Source organism: Strix uralensis, chromosome 3 (assembly GCF_047716275.1).
Source record: "Strix uralensis isolate ZFMK-TIS-50842 chromosome 3, bStrUra1, whole genome shotgun sequence".
Lineage (NCBI taxonomy): Eukaryota > Metazoa > Chordata > Aves > Strigiformes > Strigidae > Strix > Strix uralensis.
The window spans coordinates 47,234,886-47,260,391 of NC_133974.1; the positions used below are offsets into that span (position 1 = coordinate 47,234,886).

Consider the following 25,506-nt stretch of genomic DNA (forward strand, 5'->3'; position numbering starts at 1 on the left):
TGTTGTGAATGTACGTTTGTAAAGCCATAAAGAGCAGCAGAACTTGGCATACATGAACTGTATTTCAATGCTTTATTTTCTGTATTTGACATTCATTCACAGTTCAGAGAGCCATCCATGTCTCCCTTTTTCTTGCCTCTCCTTGTTGGGCATATAACGCAAATCTGTGTGTGACTACTATTAATATTCAGTATAAGCACTTGCTTCAACATGTTATAAACAGCACAAACCTGTTAACAATTAATGGAAATAAAACGATGATCTTTGGGTGCCGCCTTCTACAAAAGTCTTAAAGGTCATTCCATTCCTGTTATCAAATTTGCTTTTTAGCTAATTTTTTTTTTTTTTCCTTATCTAAACAGCTATGGATTCCCTGTGATCATCTCCCTTACTGAAGAACCTCATTTTTTTTACCTGATCATTCCATGTGAAGTCAGGAGCGATGTTCAGCCGAACTCGGAGCACTGTGCGGGTAATTGGCTGAATTGTTGCTTCCATTATGATGGAGGGGATTTGATGGACACACTGTTTTACCTTTAACCCAATCTTCACATGATGCAGCATATGACCTGCCAAGAAAACATTAGGTGTAACTACTTTGCATTTCCAGGAAAAGAATAAAACTCCGACTTTCAAATAGGCTTTTACAGAGAAGTATTATTGCTTGCTTGTTTTGCTCTTAGGTGCATAAATGTCTGACTCTCTTGACCTGGCATGTCAGAATATTTTGTAATACTTAACTTGAATTAGCAATTTAGAGCCTAGAAAAACCAGTATTAACCCTCCTGTTGGCTATAACTAAGGGGTTAAAATAACTATTAAGAATTCAAACTGAAAACATTTTATGTCAAGCTAGTTCCCTTTCCTTTACTGACTTTTTGACCAGGCTCTTGCCAAGCCATATAGTTCTTTTTTAAAGCATGAATACTGACCTTTTACTTCATGAAGGGCACACATTTGACTACAATTCGTGTAGTGATTCAAAGCAGACAAAATGCTTTTCATAAAACTGAATAAAAGTGGTTAATAGCTTAAAAATGCAAGCAACTAGTAAACATCTCACAGCAGCTCTGATCTTTCAGAATACACCAGTGTGTAACTGAAACAAAGGAAAAACTAAATGTTGCAATGCTTTTTATCTTCTATCACAGTCATGGTAACTAAGGCAATAAAGTGATTATATTAATTAAAAAAAATTCCTACTTGTATTTTACAGCTGAATTCCCTGTTCCCTTGCTCTTCATTTTAAAGTACATAGAAGGGATTTCTTTTTTTCTGCAAAAATATTGCAACTTCTAACTTATTTAGGAAAAGGTTGATGTATCACATTTTCAGTGAAATTGCTTATATAATTATGTGATGTGTCTTTTAGATTTTAATTGCAATGATCATAAGTACACACTGTTAAAAGCTACCTTACAAATGGCTACTGATATTTCCTGATACTGTTATGTAGTTTCTGTGACTTTCCCATTAAAAAAAAAAAAGAAAAAAAGAGACGAAATCCGATTATTTGCATTATGCATGAAGTGAAAAGGTGATACATGAAATTTAGGAGCATAGTATATTGCAATTGTTATTTTTTTTATACTTATCCTGGCTTTCCCTCTTCTGTTTTTCTTATTTAACAAACTGGCACATTTTGCCTCACACAGGTGTTTATCTGTATTCTGAAGTAATGAATGGTGATCTTGCTTGCGAAGCAAATCCCTAATGCAAAAGTTTTAACACATCTTTAACACATATTTAATCAGTTTAATTTGCGGTGCACCTCCTGCAAGTGGATAATTAAAAACCAAAACAATTATATTGGTACAACTTGGTGATATATGCTGTATTACGGCATACTTGCACAGTGACTAGCTTTTGCAATTAAGAGGTAAAACCAGAAATTATGTTAAGTAAAGGTGGATGCCAAATATTCAAAGATGTGACTTGATAAGCAGTCAAGTACACTTTTTCGTGCCAAAAATCACTTTCTGTATCATGATATGTGAGGTGAACTTCTGTGTTTGTACAGGACAGCACTGAGGTTTTGTACACTTATCTACTAGGGGAAAATAAGGCTTCTCTCCCAACTTCTATAAGCTATTATAAAATTCTTTCTCTCTCCCCCCCCCTTTGCTTTTTTAAATAGTCACATTATGAGAAACTATCAATGGCATTTAAGAAATACTAAAACCTTCTGAACAAAAGCTGACTATTCGAGAAAGTAGGTATGTTTAACAAAAGAAGACTAAATTTTGCTTACTCCACAATTGTCACCTGTATTCTGAAAAACCAGGACTGTTTATCTCATAACACAGTGATGTCCTGGCTTTCTGGAAACTCCATGGTTACATTGCAATAGGCCATAGATTGGTGTTGACCAATTCGTGGTACACTGGAATCCAGGATCTGTGCACACAACACGCTCTTCATTCACTGGGAGAGCTGGCACACATCTGATGCTTTTATCTTTCCCTAGGCCATGGGCTGAGTTAGCCAGATAGCTCCTGTCTTTTTTATTCTATCTCCAAGGCCACAATAACATTTAAAGAGGAAGAAACGCTAAGACTGACACTAGTCCTATGGAAACAGAGAACAAGGCAGCACCTGGAAGCTGTGCCTTTTCTTATTTCAAGACGGCTTTGAATTCAAATAATAATAAGGTGGCTGCCAGGCAAGTGTTTCCTTCACATCCTTGGTGTCAGAAAGAGAGGCTAGACAGGAAGAAGTATGCCACATAACAGTATTTCACAGAGATGCACAGATCAACTTGCATTGATGTTTATAAGGCTGAAGAACATGAAATATCATAACATATAGTCAGCAATGACCTATTTGCATAGTCAAATCCCAAGTCTCATCTACTTTCCAACTAAGTTAATCTAAACCAAAACTAGACATTTTATAGGTATATATTGATACATTCCGTCTTGTCAATACTACTTCCACTACGTTGAAGGAAGCAAAACTGGTTTTATATTTTAACACAAAATTTCTTGTTGCTTCAAGGGCAGGTATGGGGAGAAAGAAGCATAAAAATAGAAAAGAAAAAAAGCACTAATATGATTAATGGAAAAGAGTAAGTACTAAAAAGACTGCACAAATACAACAAAAAATTAACAAAACTGAATAAAAAAGTGCTATAAAGCTTCTGAATAGAAAAGCACATTAATGCTAGCACTTTGAATAAAATGTTATATTTTTAATACATTTAAAATTACTATATATTATAATGCACAGTTAAAGTAAGCTTCTAAAAGTTTCTCATAGTCCTTTGGCTTAACTTATTAAATAACAATATGGTCTCCAATTCTGCAAACTTTTACATATTTATTCAATCTTTTCCAACCTGAATTAGGCATGTAAGGAAGCTTCATAAGTTAGGAATGTAGTTCTCTTGTCAAGTGAGAGAAATATCAAGTCAGAGATCATAACTTCTAAAAAGCAGTGACTATGAATTGTATTTTCATTGTAAATTTAATTTTCTAAAAAACAGGCAGTTTGTTTTTCAACAACTTGGCAATATCAGGTGCAAAGAAACCCAAGTAAGAAAAAATATACTAAGATAGGAAAACAAAATACATTACAAGCAAATTTTTCTTTCAACTTCAACCAGCTGGTGGACAGTTTATGCACAACAGTTTATACACACATACTAGAAATTTCATTATGTCTATCAGTAGGCTTGTGGATTTTCTCATTATCAAAGTGTCAAACCCTTTAAAAAATTCCATTAAGGTTTTGCTGCAGTGACACCAGTGACAATGAATTCTCCATGTTCAATGAAAATTAATGCAGTGTTTCAGAAGCAGGCCATTTACTGATAGTATACCAGGACATAATAATCTGCTTTTATTCTTTTTCACGTTAATAGTATTTCAATAAAAAAAAAAGGCCACATTTTTCAACTGGCAAAAATATACAGGTGCCTTTTATAGCAGTATAGTACATTACGTGAGTAAGAAAGGAAGCACGGCTCAACATAAATATGTATATATACACATATATGCAAATACATATCAACATACATCTCCATTCCACGTGTTCTGGGGTTGGCAGGACATGGGCTAGCCTTACCCTCAAAGCTGTGCCATATTCCAAGCTGTGGAGACTGAATAAACCTTCCTTATTGGACAGACCATAATACCATATTAATGTGTCAACATGGCTTCCAGACCAGAGTGAGTATATTGATGAATGGCTTAGATTTAGTTCTAACTTGCCCATTGATTATTAACAGTTTAAGCAGATCAGCATTGCTGATTTCTCACCTATTTCATCTTTTCTCATGTCCTTCATCTTGTCTATAGTGAGATTCTTCTCCTCCAACTTTGATAGGACTGATGGTGGTAACACTGAGAACTGTCTCAAAGGGCTAACCCAGCCCCACAGCCGCTTGTCAATGACTTTGCTGAGATTCAGTAGTCGATATGTCATTGCAGGCCAACGTTTCCTAAGGGCAATCTCAAAAAGAGCTCGAACAATACGAGCTGCATTCTGGGGAGTGAAAAAAAAGAAAAAAATGTTGTAATTCTCTCAAGTATTCTTTATAAAATGAAAAGGATCCCATAGGCTCATCTTTGACAAACCATAACAATAGATTTTCCTTTTCAAGCTTATTTCAAACATTCTTGAAAACTATTTTTTCCATCACTGTCTAGTGGCAGAGCTACCTCATGATTGCCTATGGAAATTATGAAAAGAAACATGTGCAGCTAATTAAAGTTGTAGTGGCAGGTCTGCCATAGAATTCTGATCACAGTTATGCTAACATTAGGGAGTTCTAAATTTATTGCATCTCCATGACTTCTGAAACAAATTCACTTACCATACTTAATATCTTCTTCTTACTCCCCCCCATATAGTATACACCTGCAATCTCAGTTTATGGAAATTCAAGTCTTAATTTTTCACCACAGTTGTGCTTCCATAATAGCATCCCATTTCACACTGAATTTCACAACATTTGCACAGAAGTTTAACAATAGTGACTTTCTTTTAACATGTTACTATCTTCTGAGACTATTGTATAAGCAAACAGTATAAATGTGCTTTGGACTTGGAAAATTAATTATTAACATAAGCTTGAATGAAGTCAGTTTTATCCTGAAAACGTAACTTATGATATTCCTTTCATAAACTTATCAAGCTGTATTATGAAGTTGTGGGTTTTTTTGGCGTATTTTATTTTTTTTTACTATGCCTGGATTAGCAATTCTGTTCTTGATTCATTGAATAGAATAGAATCATTCTCTACTGGCTCTGTAATGCCAACAGGACTAAAAAATAGAAAATTATTTGGTCATGATAGGAAGCATATGTTACTAAAGAGGCACATTTCTTTTACTTAGAAAGGATGAATTATTTTCTTAATAGCCCAGTTAAAAAAAATCACAGTTTGTAGCACTGGTTCCACATGTACAATTTATGAAGATCTGAGAAGACCATGTTGCCTCACTAAAAACACTATAATTGAGATAGATGAATAAAAGCAATTGTCTTGAAAGCAAAGATTAAAAGAATCATACTGAAAATGATCTTGCTGTGCAAGTACCACAATTTTTATGATGTGCATAATGATTTCAGAATTTCCTCATTTATACCCTTACATGCTATGAAATGTAAACACTTCTGAAGAAGGTAATGTTAGTATGAAGATCTTGATGAAGAATATTTAACTCTCATCTCTAGCACCAACTAAATGCAATTTTACAATCAATTCTTTCCAAAAAGGATTTTTGGAATTAAGTATGAGACAAAAGTAATTCAATGCCACATGTTGCTAACCGTTTAAAAAAAACAAAAAAAAAAAAAAAAGGAAAAAAAAAAAAGACATAGGACAGGCTAAAAAGTAGAATTTTATAATCTGTTTTATACATTCGTTACTGTTGCACACCTGGGATTGTCTATGAACACTTTGTCATTTTGAGTTCTTTGGGATCCATAATTCTAAACTTTCAAGCAAACATCCCTTTCTTTCTAAGATGGGCTCTAGTTTTGTAAGAAAGCAGTTCTGAGTCACAGATTTGCAGTTCTCTTATTATTCTTTGTAATAACTAAGCATCCTTTATAACTATGAACGATTCAGGTGCCGCATCCGGCCCACAAACAAATATATAGACTGATATGCAAATCTGCACGATTACATCTAGCAATAAAATGGTAATAGCATATCTTGTATAAACCAAGGTATGTGAATAAAACACAAATTATGTTTTGCAGAACAAAGTATAAAAGTACACAAAACATAAAAATAGAGTGCAATGGTTTTCCAGATTTAGAAGAAAACCCAGTAAGTTAAAAATAACATTTCTGTGCAATCACAGTTAGAACTACTAAATGTAATAAGACCACAGGGATAATACGAACAAAAAGGACATCCATAATTAAGAAAAAATGCAATAGTCTCCCAAGGTAGGCTTTTACAAATCTTTTCCACTTAAATATTATACCACACATGCGCATACACACAAGGTTCTGATTTTCAAATCAATTTGCATAAAAATGTACCCAAAAGTTGCAGATCAAGGCCTACTTACATAACTGTAAACATCTGGGAGAATGAAAACAGCAGAAGACAGAAAAAGATACATAAAAAATACTATTTTTACCTGTGCAACATATGCAGAATCTGAAATAAGGGAGAAACTGTCCATCTCCCCTCTGCTAATATATGTTTGAAGGAGGATATTAATTTTTCCATAATTGTTTTCCACACCTCCTGGAGCAGGAAGTTCACAGAAATCATTCAGTAAGGTATCCAGCTCTTCTATTTCTTCTTCTCTTACCTAAAATGCAATTATACATTATGAAGAGGCTAGAGCAATTTGATAAAAATTTTTACACTGAAATCAAATTTTCCTTATAACATAGTTACATTATTTTTAAACGAAGTCTCTAGTTTTAAGAAAAAAAAAACCCAAACAAAAAAAAAGCAGAAAACCCACATCTTCCACAATGTAGCTAATAGACCATAATTGAAACTATCTTAATAGTGACACAATTACATTTTATTATTCATCACCATCTATTAAGGTTGCCATTGACATACAAAAATTTGATATGCCACAAAAATTGAATCTTCTGACCCTACCATCCTTCAGCTGATGAGATTTCATTTTTTATTTGACCAGAGTAAAACCTCTGTCCATCTGGATTAGGGCAATCTTGAATTAACATTAAATGTTCTCATTATAGTTACATAGTTTGCATGTGGCATAATACATTTTTAACTCAAAACTGTGAAGTACTATGATTCATGATATTAAAATTTTAACTGTTAATAAGATTAAGTCTTAATATGAGTAAAGAAATATTCATATCTATGGTTTGAATAATGCATAACATTTCACATTCTAACTGATGACCCTTACATGGCAAAACCAGCATAAATCTACATATTCTTTGATTTACTGATAGTCTGTTGGTGTAAAACTTATTTAAAGAGAGTAAATGTTTGGTCCCTGCAGGGAACCAGCTGAAAGTAATTTTCATTTGGACCTGACTAGCTGACATACAAAAGACTGTAAAACAATTGGGTTAAAATCCCCAACCATCCAGCCACTGGTCCTACAGGAAAGAAAAAGATGAAGGACACAACCATCACAGATAACTCCAGTGTCAGGGGGATATTATGCTTTTCTTACAACACCATTTTTGATAATTTTTTCTGCTTTTGCACAGCACAGTACAGGTCAAATCCAGATCTATATTTCAGCTACTGGTGACTTACTGATGTCAAAATACAGAATTTTTAAAGGTATTATGGAGACATGATTAATATTAACAAAAGTCACAATTTGTATCACACAGAGGGGCAAATCCTGAGTTATTCTTGTGAAAATCAGTTACTAGTTTTAACATTCAGAGCTGCACAGCAAACAAATCACGAAAAAATGGAAATGCCATACCATACAAATCTGAGAAAGCAAACTAGAATAACTATGCTTTAGTCAAGAGGCATCACTACTAACTTTATTGTAAATATAGAACATATCACATCATATTTTCCATATGCTTTCCATTTAAATATTCAATTATGCTAAATTTAGACCTAGCAAAGCAATACCACTATCATAAAAAATCCCTTCTAGCTTGGAAAATGTTGTGTGTATCCCTGTGAAACCTCACTGCTTATTATCTTCTATAATAGAAGAGATTACAGCAAAACAGAATTTCTCCATTAGATAAAGAGATGGTAATACTCAGACAATGTGTGCAAATATGTAAGTATGTAGACGGTGAGGGATTCACACTGCCAGTTTGCAGAGCCAGGTGAATTAGAGCCAACTCTGACTTGAAAGTTATGTAATTGTGGTAAAATGGCAAACAGCCCAAGCTAATAAACCCTGTGGAGTCTGGCGTGCACCTCTGTGAGATGGAAGCATGGGCAAACAAACTCATGCTGGCTTGCAATGTATTGTCTTGTGTCCTACCCACACAGGAGGCAAAAAGAGAGGTTGAGGTTAAACCGAGTATGACAGTACAGTAATCTAGTTTATTTTATAGTATCTTCTATTTATGAAAATGGCTGAAGATATACCTTGCCTGGGTATGTGACATGAGGATGGCTTTAATTGTATCCCAGATAGAACAAGCTTCAAATCTGTTACAACTTTCTAGATTCAAATACGAAAATAATTTATCAAAATTTATCAATCTGCTAATCTAATATTGTTTCCTGCATGAAGTATATCACAGAGCTAACTTCAGTGAGTGCCGTCTCATTTCTGATAAAGCACATTCTTCAGGGAGACATCTAATAATAGTTTAAACTTCAAACAGAAAAACTACCTCATCCCTGGGATGTTCAATGGACACTTATCTTCACCTGTTAATAACTGAGGAGCTGAAAAGTTCTTAAAAGCATTTAAAAGGAATTTTCAGAGATCCATAACTAGTTATTAAATGTGCACTATAGTTCAAGCTGTACTACATATAAATATGAGTGAGAGCATACATAGTTCTTAGCAACTGTCCCTACTCAGAAAACATTTTATAATGGTGCTTAATATTTTACAAAACTTGCATCTGTAGACACCTACTAATTATGGAGTGAGTACTACAGAAGTGTCTAGTTCTAAGACATATTCTTTTTATGAAAGGATACAACTTTACCTTTATCTGTTCAAATTCTTCAGCTTTTGATACTATAGCAAGAATATCACCTTCTGTTTTATGAGCATCAAACAATTCATTGAAAGTCTATTAAAAATAAAATGAATTAACACTGAAAATAAAAATACACATGTAGCACAAAAGAAAGAAACATTAACCAAGATTTTAAAAGGCATGTAAGATTAAAATGTAAGTTACTGGAAGACCAGAGTGATGCAATTTAAACAGGAACAATTTCCAGGATGACTTCTCAGCACTTTCAGAAAAACAGTCCCTTGAAACTTGGGACACCCCAAAAATCGAGAGACATGCCATCTATGGCAATTTAAAAAAAAGTCTAGGACATATTTGAGTGAATAAACTAATTATACATAGTCACAGTAAACAGTTAAAAACAATTAATGACAAGTCTTCAGCTTTTATTCAAGAAAAAGACTTATTTCCTACAGAAGAAAGGTTTTAAGATTAATGTGTACATCAAATCAACCTTCCAATACTACAAAGTTTTGCACAAATGCATCTAATATTTACAACACAATCTGATTACAGTGACAAAAGTTGTTTAAGATTGGCAACCTGATAGGATTTTCATGCAGAAAAACTTTTCTGTTATCAGACTCTATACTTGAATCTGCTATCACGTACCAATGGTTGCACACACTGTTGATATCAAAATATTATAATGTGCCTAAAAGAACACAGAGACTATAGAAATTGCAAATCTCACTTCACACCAAGTCTAAGTTTTCAGTATTGCTTTACACTTAGTTTCTTTCTTTTTCCTCTCTACTTCCTCGCTCCCCATTTCAGTAAATACGATTTGAAAATCTATTGAACAAATCAGCTACATATTCTGTAATATCTTACAACCCCAGAAATAGAACATCATATTTTACCTCTATAGTATTGTATTTAATATAGTAGTGGCTGGCAGTTCTGCCTAGATCTGTTGAAGAAAAAAAGCCAGTTCGTTCTTCAAAGCGGATCATGCGGGCTTTGTCCAGTTTTCTGCCGACTTCAATTACCAATTGTTCTCTGTGCTTTTCTAGACCTGGATCCATCTAGACATGAAACACACACATTTATTTGTATAAAAGAAAAAAAAAAGTGTTAAATAAATAATTTTATTGAAATAGTCCAGTCACACAAAGCCAGAAATCAAATAAAAGGAAGGTACAGTTATTAAATTAAGATATTCTTGAGATCTCACTAACAACTGTTACAGTAACATTAATGACCAAAAACTCTCTGTTCAGGACAAATTAACCAGAATAATATTTCTTTTATAATGCTTCGAGACTATCAATACAATGTAGACTAATATTACTTATGAAACAGTAGCATGATTATGAAATAAATTTACATTGATGTTTACATGATTTTACATGATTTACAAAGAAGTTTGAATGCTAAGATTTTTAAATGAAATTATCATTACTGTATCACTTCATGAAAACATGTTATCTTATAGTATCTTCTATTTATGGAAATGGCTGAAGATATACCTTGCCTGGGTATCTGACATGAGGATGGCTTTAATTGTATCCCAAATAGAACAAGCTTCAAATTGGATGGCTGAAGTGTTTACTAGCAAAAAAACTCTAACATCCCCAAAAGCTTTGGCTATATCAGCTGGGATATTGTACCGTCTATAGCAAGGAGCTTGCTGCGCCCAACACCACTTCTATTCATATCAAAGTTCAGAAACCTGGACAGTTTGTCCAAGTAATAATGCACATTATCTCATTAGTACATACAAGGCTGGGCAAAACTCCCATCTGAGTGGGACTGCTGTATAATTGTGTGTTTCCCCATGACGCATCTGGGATACCCAGACTGACAGGGTTGGGTGAAAAGGGATTCATAGTCAAGTTAACCCTCTGGTATATATGCACCTGAGATATGGCTCTAATTACACAAGCAATGATTAGTCACCAAATTTGAAAAGACTGAAGCTCTGTTCTAGTTTACAGGCAGCATTCGCACTTCAGGGCTGGTATAATTCAGATTTCCTACACAGTAAGTCATACCAGCCCTTCTGGTAAATCTGCAACAGAGCTATTTGACCAAGACTGAAGAAAGGAGCAGGCTTTAAGAACTGCTATGCCTTGGTTTGCTCTGGTTTCCCCTGGGCCAGGATTCAGTTTCATCTTTGTGCTGAAGTGCTTCATCTCACATTCAGTGAAGCTGCAGACGAACAAAGCATCTCCACAAAGCAGCTGCTAGACTAGTTCCTAATATTCCCTGTCTTTGCGAGTTACTCTGAAGCTGTTTCTCCTTAGTTATGGCTTGCCTTAGTTTCGAGTGAAAACCTAAGATGGCAAAGGTCTAGAGTGCTTTTCTCAATAGTAAGTCATGCATTGAGGTCAGATTTCAGAGCAGAGGTGGTCAAAAAGAAAAAAAATTATCAGAATGCCAGATGTTTAACATCTCTTATAACTAAAGAGAAGGAAAAAAAAAAAAAAGTAAAAAAGTATCAAAACACCTTCCTACTCCTTTGGCAGTCCAAATTACCTGCCAATCTTTTGCTTTACATATAAAAAAGTTAAAGCTGTAACAGTAGACCAACATTTTTCACAAATACAAAGGTTTTAACTTTAAAGGAAAGGTCAACAACTTGAAAAGGCTGTGAAACAATATTCCAGTCTAGAGAATCCACGGTTAACACCCTTCTTGTTGAACTTGCTTAATTAGAAATCCCACAGAATAAAAGATCCAGCCTAGAACAGCTTCAAGCCGTACTCTTAAAAACAAGGCTTGGCATGTCCACAGCAAGAAACTGAGCAGGTCTGGAGTGGAAATTTAAGAATGTATGGTAAAGTACATTATTATTCACATTACTTTCTCTAGCTAACTAAGAGAAGTGTTGGGGACAAGTTCCTCTAACTCTTACAGATGTTCTAAACATAAACATACAATTTATGGGGATAAAAAGCTTTGCTTAACTGTGGGAACACCAAAGAGTGGAACCAAAAAGAGGAGAAAACAAAGGGGTTACCTTAAAAAAACCACCAGCAACCTTTCCTTTGGAACCCTAAAAGGATGAGAAAATGCCTGTAATTCATACCACAGGCTTCACTAATACAACACATTTGCTCCACTTTTTCCTTCCACTCTTTGTCTCTTCTTGCCGCTCATCATAAATTTTGGCCATTTTCCCAACTCAATAATAGGCATTACTGGCACTTCTGGCAAACAACTTGAAAAGTCACAAATCAAAGCAGTGGGCCTGGAGTAGCCTACTCCTGGGCACAGCCCAAAAACGGGCTAGGTGGGGAACAGTAATATCCTGGAGGCAACATGTGGGGTGCAGAATGTGCTGGTGCACGGCAGGCGCACACTTGCCCTGGTCTCCCTGTGCAGTACAACATAACCCTTTTGTGTGGACAGGCTGGACCTATTGTGCCCTAAAATAATTACTGGATGTGGTGAGCACCTGTGGAAAAGGAAAGGAGAACGAGTTTGCATCTTCTCAGCCCCACCGAACAGCTGGCAAGCATGACCCATGATGCTTATGCAGATATATGGATTCTGAATGGGTAACATTGACTGTCAGCCAAAACAGAGATAGAAATTGGCACACTGCGACATTACTAAGAAACAATAAGATACTAATTATGAAAATTGGATACCTATAACCAGAACAGAAGAAATAGAATGGTCTAAGTGAACAAATCTGTGGTTATGCCCACATCTGGCACTATACCATCCGTATACTTTCTATAACACATTAGCTTTGAAATTTAAAACTGGTTTATTTAGAAAATAAGGGGATTGGCATTGGTTTTGCTCCTACGTGAATGGATAACACTTCAAATTGATATAATTTGTTACTGTCTTAACACAAAAATAGGAATGTCTATTATTAGCACATCAAATCAGAAGGGGTAGAAAGGAGGTTAGTGGCAGGAAAAGACAAGTGCTGGCAACCTCCACTTTCTCAGCAGTGGAATAAAACCACAAAAGCAAGGGGAGGGAGAGCAACTTTTGTTCATTATTTTTGAAATTTATAAAAAATATTCCTGTTAGTGTTTTATTACTTTTTTCACCAGTTGTTACCACCACAGTTGCATTTCTTTTAATCTAACTGGTCAAAAATACCTGATTAAAAAAAAAAAAAAAAGTAATTTATAGGAATGGGACAACAACATTCTTCTCACTAGCAAAGTAATTTTTGTTATATTATCACGTGGTAATGTATTGTAAGGTTTTTTTATAGAAAACAGATTTGAGATGACCAGAGATCTAAAGGTGTCTGCAGAAGCTTGCTTAAACAATAGCCTACCTACTTCTACTGCAGATTCCACCATCAGACACAAAAGCTATCAAAAACATAACTCCCGACATACATCTCTACACGTTGCAATGACTGAATCAATTGCTGCTCACAATATCATGACAAATTATGAAGTCACGAAACAGATTTAGGACATGTGAAATAGACTGCAGTTACCATACACTTGTGAGAGTTTCACCTGCATTAGGCTCAATTACCTGTGTCCAAACTATGTTAACATTAAATGCTCATAAACAGCCGTACAGAAAAAAAGTAACAATATTTAGATAATCTGTAAACTATTAAAACTTCCTAAAAATTACAGATAATAAAAAAAAACTTGGAAAAAACCTCATGTAACTGTGCTCTGGTTTATATCACTGCATGGAGCACTTCTAAATGAACAAAAAAAATCAAAATAAATGAATTAAAAAAATCTTATAATTACTAAACTACAAGGAAGAAAAAAATAACCAAAATAAAACCATCATTTTATTATTTATAAGATGTCATGGGATGAAACATTATAAACCAAAAGCTGACGGGGGCAGGGGTGAAACCAAACAACTCAAGAATGCTTCGTTTTATCATTTATATCTAGCCTACAAAACTGAAACACTGACAATAAGCTTAGTTACAGTATCTGTCTGGTAAGAATGAATGTTGTCCTTTGGAGCATAACTTGGCCAGTTAAAATGTATTTTTATGTGAACAGAAGGGGCCTCTTAATTTAGTGTTAAAAATACTCTGCTACAGAAAATATCTTCCTTTTTCTAAGCACTTTAAAAGAATTGCTGATGTCAGGTTAAGTAGAAATAGCAAATATTTATCCTCACATCAGGGAAGGATTAGAGACCCAGAACAGGTTACAGATTTTTTTAAAATGCATTTTATACCTGATAAGCTTTGTGACTGATGCCATATACTAATGGATTTGCTCTCATCCGTACATAAAGATAAGTGTAACTTATCCACTTTACTGCTTCTTCCACATTAGTTACTGTTCCAAGAGCAATCTGGAAATAGGAAAAGAGACAAAATTAAATGTATATGTTACAGCTGAACATAAGTATTTGGCTGAAAACATATGGAATTCAGAGCATTAGCACTAGATTAAAGAAAGTGTCAGTATGTTTCTAACTTAAATTATTTTAACATAATCATAGAGCAGTAACTTGAACCATTTACACATCTTCAACTTATGAACATCTAGTAACATGGTATGTTCTGTGACATAATATTATACAGTGACCCACATGATCTTTCCTATACCACTTATGATTTTTACAATTAAAAGATGATACTGAGCAAACTTGTTATAAAAAAAAGACAAACAAAACAACGTAATTCTTTAGTAAATATGCTCAGGATAATTTAAAGAAGATTACCCTTAAAAAAAAAAAAAAATCTCTAATTTTCCTTACCAATATAAAAGCACTTTCTGGTTCAGGTCCTAAACCAAATGATACCAACAATCTTTATGATTTTCTTCATCATGCCCTCATATTTGGCAATCTGTTTATACACAGTTTTTACAAATAGTTTTCTCCTTTTGTATGTGGCACAGGTACCTGCTACATTTTTGTTATACCAAAATGTAACAAAACTGAACAGGTAATACACACATATATACATATATTTATTTATTTTCCAAGGCTAAATCAGGTATACCAAAACAATTTTCTTACTAAGTGACTTTTTTTGCTAATTCAGCAGTTTTATCACCAGATTATTTACCACACACATTTTTACTCGATAACGTCAGCTCTATTTTGTATTCATTACATTCATGAGAAGCATTTTACCGTTTAATTGCAGTTAACCTGATTTTACCAGGAGAATTTAGTATTTCCTACATGTCCCATGAACAAACATTTTTTGCTTGTTGCTGGTTGTTTAGAAGAAGCAAAAGGCCCTCTCACTGAATTTTTGTGATCCATTACTACATTTTTAAGTTATTTTTGTTTTACTGGTGTTTGGATTTCATATAAACATTCCACATGACTTGGCAAAAATTAAAAAAAATTCTCTACAACTGTAAGTGATCTGCACGTTCAGATCTAATAATAATATTCTTTTTGAAATAACATAAATATCTAGTCAAAAATAATAATGCAAGCCATATCTGCCTTGAGTTAAAATAACTTAAATCTGGCAAAACCTTGTTGATAGCAATGACTAATAGCATGGAGTAACTCTGAGCTTTGTCTCACACGTTTTTCAAGTGATATTTTGTTCTTCAACAGCATAAGGAGGTTGGGGGAAGCCCCATTGTGTTGTTTTTCAAAGTATGTATCTACATAATGCAGTGAAGTAGCTACAAAAAACATTCAGTTCTTCATAGACTACTACAGGGTAAACATCTAAAACAGCCCTAAGGTTATTAGTACTCAATTTGCTACTCAGCTTAATTTCAGCATTTGGTTTCCATGATTCAAATATCTTTCAGTACACAACTTGAAGTAGCATAACAACACAGTTCAATAGTAACATTTTCCCCCAAACAACTACTTTCACAGTCACGAAAAGGTAAAATTCTCATTACCAAGCACAGTGAAATCTGATAATTAAAAGAAAAAAACACCCACATTTTTTTTGCATTTGTTCAAATATCTGATTTTATTACTTACAAATTAATTATTTTTGTAAGTTAAAAGTAAAACTGAGGGGGAAAAAAGCGATTATGAAATACAGTTGGGCTTCAGATATGGTTGTGAAATCTAATACTGTGCTTTTCTTCCTCCCCCAACTTCAATGAATATTCACTGAATAATATGCAGAGACAAAAAAAAAAAAAGGCAACTTCTAAATATTTGCTGCCATCTAGTGTTCAAGTAAAGTTCTTATGGACCGTTTGAAAATTTATACCTCTGTTAAAACAAAATGAATGATGAAAGTTATCTTATTAATACAAGATTAATTATGGAATAAATTATTTACAAAGTTAGAAACGGACCTCTGTTAAGACCTAGGATATGTAGTAGTCATAAATCAACAAATAGACAAGATGATACTTTATTAAAATAAAACTTCTAAATTTTCCAGCATTTCCTCAACCATGTATTAGATATTTAGTTGCAGAAGGAATAATCAATGAGTAGTAATATTTACTATGCTGACATTGTATTGTCTGATTGCACCAGTCGTCACAAAACACTTTTTTTTTCTTAACTGTTGAAATACAAATAATTGTGTTGCACTCACAAAATGAAAACTTGAGTACTATATTAATCCAACTCACTGTGTCATTTTAAATGAGAAAAATAATGAGCATCAGAAATTTTCAACTAATTGTTCAATGGCTGATGTCACCATCACCAAGTGATGTGCTTAGTAATATTCTGCATTTTCATTAAATATTTTTTTATTACAGAATCACAGAATTGTCTAGGTTGGAAAAGACCTTGAAGATCATCTAGTCCAACTATTAATCTAACACTGCCAGTTCCCAACTACACCATGTCCCTAAGCGCTATGTCAGCCCGACTCTTGAACACCTCCAGGGATGGGGACTCCACCACCTCCCCGGGCAGCCCATTCCAACGCCTAACAACCCGTTCTGTAAAGAAATACTTCCTAATATCCAGTCTAAACCTTCCCTGGTGCAACTTGAGGCCATTACCGCTTGTCCTATCGCTCATTACTTGGTTAAAGAGACTCATCCCCAGTTCTCTGCAACCTCCTTTCAGGTAGTTGTAGAGGGCAATGAGGTCTCCCCTCAGCCTCCTCTTCTCCAGACTAAACAACCCCAGTTCCCTCAGCCGCTCCTCATACGACATGTGCTCCAGACCCTTCACCATCTTCATTGCCCTTCTTTGGACATGCTCGAGTAATTCAATGTCCTTTTTGTAGTGAGGGGCCCAAAACTGAACACAGTAATCGAGGTGCGGCCTCACCAGTGCCGAGTACAGGGGTAAGATCACTTCCCTGTCCCTGCTGGCCACGCTATTTCTGATACAAGCCAGGATACCATTGGCCTTCTTGGCCACCTGGGCACACTGCTGGCTCATGTTCAGCCAGCTGTCAATCAACACCCCCAGGTCCCTCTCTGACTGGCAGCTCTCCAGCCACTCCTCCCCAAGCCTGTAGCGCTGCTGGGGGTTGTTGTGGCCAAAGTGCAGCACCCAGCATTTGGCCTTATTGAAGCTCATCCAGTTGGCCTTAGCCCATCGCTCCAGCCTGTCCAGGTCTCTCTGCAGAGCCTCCCTACCCTCGAGCAGATCAACACTCCCACCCAGCTTGGTGTCGTCTGCAAACTTACTGAGGGTGCACTCGATCCCCTCGTCTAGATCATTAATAAAGATGTTAAACAGGAGTGGCCCCAAAACCGAGCCCTGGGGGACACCACTCGTGACCGGCCGCCTGGATTTAACTCTGTTCACCATCACTCTTTGGGCCCGGCCATCCAGGCAGTTTTTTACCCAGCAAAGCATGTGCCCATCCAAGCCTCGAGCAGCCAGTTTCGCCAGGAGAATGCTGTGGGAAACGGTGTCAAAGGCCTTACTGAAGTTAAGGTAAACAACATCCACAGCATGCTATCCCACAGACTTTATCAAGTTGCACAGTATTTCAGAGGAGGTGTTTTTGGTTTTCAAAGATGTGTAAACAGATATAAGTAGCATGGCTTTTCGGGGGTAGTTTTTGAAAAATTAAGTTTTTTTTCTCTGATATTTCTATACATATTAGAAAAGGGCATAAAAATATTACTGTTAATATACAATGTATGCATTATATAACATATAACATAATATACTGTATTTTTTCACAAGAATGTTTAATTGCAAATATATTTGTATAATTGAGTCAGATTACATGGATGAAAAATTTCTATATATGAATCAAATATTTGTTGTTAAGGTTAAGAGACCAAGGTATCTTTTTAACAAACTGTTTGCTTTGGAAACTAGGGTACTTTGAATTACCATTTCAGCATCTGAAGTGATTATGGTGTTAGTCCTGTATGGGTTTTGAAATAATTTCTTAATGCTAATAGAATTGTCCCAAGTGGGACAGAATCTCCTCCAGTCACACATGACCAAAGGACTATTTACACGTACAACTGAACTACATTGTCATTCTCTGTTAACGCCAAATAACTTGTCTACTATCCGGACACAGCACAAAAAAGTGAGGGGAGAACGGATGAGGTTGCTGGTCTCATGCAGGTCAGGGCCCTGGACACCCAGGGAGAAAACTTCCACTTCCTCCCAGCCTGCGCTTTGCCCCATACCCAGATAAGCTGTTCAGTCACCCAGCTCTTGAGTAATTTTTTCAGAAAGGCGTTGAAGGAATTCTGTATCTCTTCTGAGAACCACAATAGTTGCCACTCTTTCAAGGCAAAAACTAGATTAAGAGATTTGTCCAAGCTAAACAAGTCCCCACCTTTTACATTCCTTGCTTCACCACAAAATCAAAAGTAAATGCAAGGAAAGGCACATCCCTTGGGGAACATATACCTACCGTCCAGCACTGCAAATTCTCTCAATTTTTAAGCACTCTGGGGAAAGGAGTCATCCCAGCAACAAGCTGGGGTCCAGCTGTGGATGTCAGGGAGGGCTCTATCAGGTGGAAACAATTAGGGAAGGAATGGTGACCTGCATTGTATGAGCTATTGATGATAGTTCCCAGATAAGTTAAAGTTTATAGTCTAATTAAACCACATCCCCTGCATCTTATCTTTCTTCCTGTATTTCCAGAAAATACAGCCACAGGTATTTTCTGTTTGCCAGCTGGTCAACTGACCCAGGACTTGCTCCTCTCAACTAAGCACCCTAACCAACTGTTTATTTTATTCCTTTTACATTCCAATATGCCCAGTGGCACATCTTCAGCAGAAAAGGAAAAGGGCATCTCCATGCCTATGTTGATCATCACTGACCATTTACTCTTCTTCTGCTCATTTTTAGAAAAAAAAAAAAAAGCCACCCAAAACTAAATGAAAACTCAAACCAAATCTGCAGGAGAGAATTCTCAGTGGACTGAGGTGCTGAAATACATGTTTAAAGTCTTAATTTGGTGTTAGCTCAATGAAGTTGGGTGTATTTCAGCTTTTCCCACTCTGTAGCTTTCCTAAGAATGAATGTGGTAGGACATCAAGGCCAGCATGCTGTTTCTGTCGTTAGATAACAGCAAATGCTGAAGGGCAGAAGGTGGCAATGAGAAGCAAGCACCATAAAAATTTCTCGCAAATTCTTAAACTATTGCATCTCAAGGTCTTTAGTTAAAGGTATTGCCTTTGCATTTGGTATCTTTCAATGGATTTTTATTCCATTTTTGTATGGTTTTTGAACTACTCTACCTTTTAGATACAACTCCATGCAGCAGAGGTCCATAGTCTAATCACCCAGCTGGCATCCCTTTGTGTTTTCTGAACGTGCTACTGACTCATCTCAGCCAGTATTTCCTGGTTCTTCTCCCAGGAGAGAGGCAATCTTTTGCCATGTCACCCATTAGTTCATAAAACTATGTCATATAATCTCACATTTGTCTTTTTTCTTGTCTGAAGCATGCAGGTAAACTACTGGGCTCCTTTCACAGAAGCTCATCTATTCCTTTGCCCATCCTCTCTGAAAATTTTCTGCTTCTAGAAAGTTAATTTTGAAATGGGTATTAGAAATACCCTATTTTTTTTGCATCATTGCTCAAATTTTCCCTCCTGTATCACATAAGCCTAGGTACAAAATTCAAGGCTCTGGTCTCCACTCAGTGATTGTATGGCTAGGATTACATATGGTATTACTCCAAATATTTGAATCATTGCCTCATTCTTACCACCTACCTATTTCTGCCAAGAGACTCTGTCTAGATAAAAGCAACTTCATATTCTTGTGGAAACATGGAGTTTTCCCATATTTCCAACTGCTGCCTTCCTTTTACTAGTTCTTCTTTCAGCTACTGATCTGCCTATAATAAATTAATAATTCAAACAATTCAGAAGTGCTTCTGGCCTTTAATTGGTTTCTCTTTACAACTACAGCATAAGCATTTGGATTTCCTGAATGACTTGTAACAAAAGCAGACTCTGTTCCTAAAATACATCATTTTATTACATATCAGTGCAGATTTCCCAGTGCTAACAACAGGCTCTGTTATGACAAATATGATAGTGGTCATCAGCATACTGTCTAGATTTCTGTAACAAACCAGTCAATAAACAAGTATTTTGTGTCCATATTGTGCTATTGTTACTGTCAAAGGGAGTGTCTATAAAAGATGACCAAAACTAAATATGCTTCCTAAGACTATCTACTGATCAGTATGATGGCCTCTAATTTGAAATGTATTTAGTTTTTTCAGAATGCTCCAGTCTATGAAATAGTCATCTCCAGATAAACATAATTTCTGAAACACCTGTATCCTTCTCAGAGGATTCCACTAATTTAGATCAAATCAGCATATATAGAAGTTTAGACTGACTCCAATTATAAAGAAATTATGAAGTTACTTTCTAGAAAAACCTAACACATTAGCTCCTTGTAACTGCTCAGTATTGATTTCCTGTAATCTGGTAGGCACTAATTTTTCATGCATGTCATGACAGAAGGATAAGTAACATCACAAATATCAGATAACAAAAAAATGGTGGTTTCATGCCCTTGTTATTCTGTTGCTTTTCAGCATTTTCCATTGCTATTTCTACTAACAACCATTTATCACAATGATTAACAAAATTCTGACTGCATCTGTACTGCAGCCACAGAATCTTCAGTAATTTAAAGCCTGTTCTTTCAGATAACACTACCATTACATAAAATCTGAAAAGAAACAGTTGTCTAAACTAGTTTGCCAGTTTTCTGCACTCTTCCCCAAACCCCAAGTCCTGCAGTAGAAGTGCTGAACTTAGAAGTAGTTTTTATTATACTGTACATCACATACTTCCTATGTATCTTTGATTAGATAAGTTTAGATGACTACCTCCTATGAAACAGAATTCTTGTTCTATTTCATTATTTTTTTCTTCTTTAGTTATACTATTTTAACAGGGCAGAAGGATTAACTTCTTAGTTTTACACCTGGCTAGTAGCCAGTGTCTACTAGCAATATTTTTCAAAGAACTACTTGGATACTCAATTACTGTTAAAAATTACTAAATTTCTATTGAAATTTCCTCTACTTCTGGAAAGAATTTCAGTAATGTGTACACATCTGAAAAGAAACTACTTAGCAAAAATACATACTTCCCTGGACAAACAAATCTTTTTAGGTAAAAAACTAAATAAAGCTTAATGAGTAGGATTGTTTTTATTGTTGTCAGCCTTATCTAGAATTGCTGCAACTCACTGTTTTTCTTTTGGATAATTTTTAGTGTTTCATAATTACTGTAGATATTATTCTAAGCTCACAGAGCCCCGTCTCCCTTGAATGTCTCGTTTTTTGATACTTTTTTTCCCCCTCTTTGTTAAGTATCCATTTGGATACTCAATTGGTGCTAGACAATGGTATTTACCTTTCCAAGTCTTCAGTGAATTTTTTTTTTAACAGCTTTTACTCTAGGAGAGTGCTTACTGTTAAATGCAGGGAAAAGGGTGAAAAAAAAAAAAAAAAAAGAGAAAATATTACTACCTTTAAAAACTGCTGTTAAAATCACGGGCCTGGGAGAAATTAAAATTGCTTTGTATTTTAACAGTCAACTTCAATGTTTTGCTTTGGTGCTAACTGCACCAAAGTCAATGCTAGCAGCAGTTTGGTACCTTAATTTACTATCTAGTACAGTAACATACAGAAACATAAAAGCAGACACTTGCTACACTATAAATAACTTGTTAAGCCATTCCAAACACTTCCTGTGAGATAAATACCTATGAATTTGTAACCTGTACAGTGAAAAAGAAGGAAGGGGAGAAGAATCCTAAAGTGTAACTATAACCAAATACATCTTTTCTTTTGATACTGAAAATAGAATTACTTTTGAATTTTTGAAAATATTTTTCCTCTGCATAAAAAGTTCAGTGAATGTAAATTCACTTGTCCCCTCAGAAAAAACCCACAAAGAAACAAAACCGAAAAAAGCTTCCTTTAAGCTTGCATATAACAATCACCTCTGCTTTCTGGCCTTGCTGGAAAATTTGTGCATTTTGGAACTACAGCTCAGATCTGAGGAACAACACACTGCCTATTAAAACCTCTCTATCTCTGCAGAATATTACACTTTGAAAATTAATAGCTTACATCTCATACTTTCTAAACTAAGCATTCGCAGCCAAGGTGAAAGATAAAGGACTGGAACTCCTGTTTCATCAAGTCAAATCTTCTATTCCTCATATGCAACCACATCTTCCATACAAATACTATCTCTTATTACAAAACCTTCACCATAGAAAAAAATAGACTTCTTTTATCTCCACTACTGCTAAAAGACAGACTGTTACAGATCTTATATTTCAGGCAACCTTATTTATGAGCAGGGTGATTAATTCTTGTACTGGCATTGGTCAAAATTATTTTTTCTTTTTCTTATTCACTTCTAGTTCCAGCTAGTTATAGAGAGCTGTTTTACCTCCTTTGAATCTTTCTTTAGCCAAGTTAACCAACAAGACTTTTTAGGGTATGTCAGTACCCCACAAAAGCTAGATTTTCTGCTGGAGCTCGGTGGAAGGAATACTTAAGATTCCTGGTATAAATCAGGTGGGCACACCAGCACATCCAGACACCTTCTAAACAATTTGGAGCAATACAGACCAAGCCTGAAAAAAACAGTAGCATATAGCCATGCCACTTGTTTTTCCCAGTACATCAATCATTAAGATCTTCTTTGACCCGATTCACAACAGGTGCTTATTATTCCATTGTCTTTGTAATTCTTCCCTGACCTGAGGGCCTTCTGCGAGATGGGAGGACTAGATTTCTAATATTAAAATAATAAAAGGAGAAAAACAAATCCTTTGCTGTGAAGGAAGGAATATCTAGCTCTTTTCTCCTTGTCTACTTCATGTATCTCAAGAAAAAGAACAGAGCTTTTCTATGAAATCTGTCTGGAATCTTTCCTAGGCAAAAGGTACACAGTATCCCAGGACCAGATCTCTCTTTTCTAACTTCTTGGGGTGCTGAACAATAGCTACAGTTAACCTTGGCCTTCACAACCAACTTTAGGATTTAAATTATTACTACTAATGTGTAAGCTGCTACAATCCAATTTTAAAGAACTGAATATCCACCCAGTTCCACTTAGAGAACATTCACAGGTGTCTACCTCCAGGAATATAAGTGTGTTGTCAAAAGGAAATGGTTGAGGGCTCTACACCTTCCCACTTCAAGCATGTCTTCTGTTTATTTTTTCTCTCTTTGTGGTAGAAAGAGGGATAGAAAAATTGAAAATGGCTCCTTTTCCTCACATTTGTCTCTCACGTTCTGGGGGAGTCCAATTTCTCTCTCCCTCCTTGTTCTCGGACCACTCCAGAGGCTAGAGGTAAAGAGGAATAGCTGTGTGTGCAGACAGGTATTAATATCTTCATTCCCCCACGTCTGTGTGTGGAAATACTTAGAATACAGTTCAACCTTATTCTGCTTTTGATGTGTGACTACACTTGGGCAGAGATTTTTCCTGTTAACAGGAACCAAAGAAATAACTTATGAAACCCCTTTAAAAGAAAAAAACCCCAAACAACCAAAATCGTGAATGATCAAACTCAGTCATTTGTAAAGAATCAAGGAATAAATCTTAACATTTTAAAAGGTGACTGTATCAATTTCTTCTCCTTCCCAGAATCTCCTTTTAAAATTATTATTTAGGATTGAATAATGCAAAGACTTTAAAGTGATGAAAAGGTAAAAAATAAACAGAAATATGTAGAGAATTATATAGCACCTATGTAACAAGCACCTTAAAAAACCAAGACTATTCCTAATAGACCAAGTAAATCACAACTTTCAAAGGAATAATGAGTTTTAAGATGTCACTGGAAATTTCAGTTTAGATGAGCTTCTGTACTTATATTGAAAAAATGTCCAGTGCCTTTGAAAAACAGCTTCATTTAAGCATGTTTAAATTTCTGAGGTTTCCTTGTAAAAAGTGTCTGTGTGTGCATATAAATATTTTTAATTGGTTATTACAATAGATAGCTTTTGAATCGTTATATTTCAATAAGACAGAGGTCAGTACTTTCAATATAACCACAGCATTTTAAGATTTAAACTGAAGCAAACGGGGAACTTTATAATAAACCAGTTCTGATTATCACTGTAAAAGAGAACAAAGAGAAGTACATTATTCTTCCTGTATTGCAGTCAACCATGTGAAGTAAGCTTGTTTATATACAGACAGACATGCTTTAATTTTTTTTGTGGATTTTAATTTGCAGTTATGCAGAACATTTACTAAATTCTAATAAAGCACTTCTGATTAAAAGGTAAATGCTGTGTTTCTACATTTTTATCTTAACGGTATTTTGATCCTCTGTACTACTTCTAATACCTACTACCTTTTGTAAAAGGCCCCCAACATTTTCACGTGTAACAGTTCACTCTTCTTAAACATACACACCTACAGAGAGTAGTCTACAGTAATAATAAAATTTCTGTTTTAGATATTTTAAGTGTGACAATATTGCATTTTTGTTTCAAATAATATTAATCATTTAAAGTTTGCTTGGTTCTCTAAATGAATCAAACGTTACCTCTGCATTTAGGTTATCTGCAAGGCTTTCAAGAAACTGACTTTCAATTGGATTCTGCTGAGTAAGAAGAGTCAGGTAATGACTGAGTTTATCATGAGTTGTAATAATGACGCCTTCTCCGAATTTGTCAAACTGAGGCCGTCCAGCTCGTCCAAATATCTGCATGACATCTAAAATTCCAAGGTCAACAAAGGACCCTCTTTTTGCAGCATATATTTGTGTTCCCTGGTTGAGGAAAAGTTAATAAAAATTAACATAAATACACATGAATATAATCCTGATGAGCTGAATACTGAAATTAGGCAAATATAGCATGATTTCAGAAGTGTACTTTAACTAATCCTTTCATAATCTTTGATATATTTAAATCTTTACTATCCAAACTAGACTCCCAGAGGAGAGAATCAGTTTAATGAGATATAAATAACATTTCAAGTCAACCAGACATTTCCCCTCCAGGCCCAAAACCCACAATAAAGATCTTTCTATCTATGCTTCTTACAGGTTTCTTTT

General features: G+C 35.2%; 1 protein-coding gene across 4 annotated transcripts in view; it reads right to left on the reverse strand.

Moving 5' to 3' along the window:
• ASCC3 (activating signal cointegrator 1 complex subunit 3) overlaps nt 1-25,506 on the reverse strand; it is a 288,803-nt gene that overhangs the window by 80,843 nt on the left and 182,454 nt on the right. For all 4 annotated transcript variants that reach the window (XM_074862160.1, XM_074862161.1, XM_074862162.1 and 1 more), the window contains 7 exons: nt 24,994-25,218; nt 14,278-14,397; nt 10,002-10,166; nt 9,106-9,192; nt 6,600-6,776; nt 4,260-4,485; nt 415-569 (listed from right to left, as the gene is read on the reverse strand). In XM_074862160.1, coding sequence (XP_074718261.1) covers nt 415-569; nt 4,260-4,485; nt 6,600-6,776; nt 9,106-9,192; nt 10,002-10,166; nt 14,278-14,397; nt 24,994-25,218 — 1,155 coding nt within the window. The remainder of the gene's footprint in view (nt 1-414; nt 570-4,259; nt 4,486-6,599; nt 6,777-9,105; nt 9,193-10,001; nt 10,167-14,277; nt 14,398-24,993; nt 25,219-25,506) is intronic.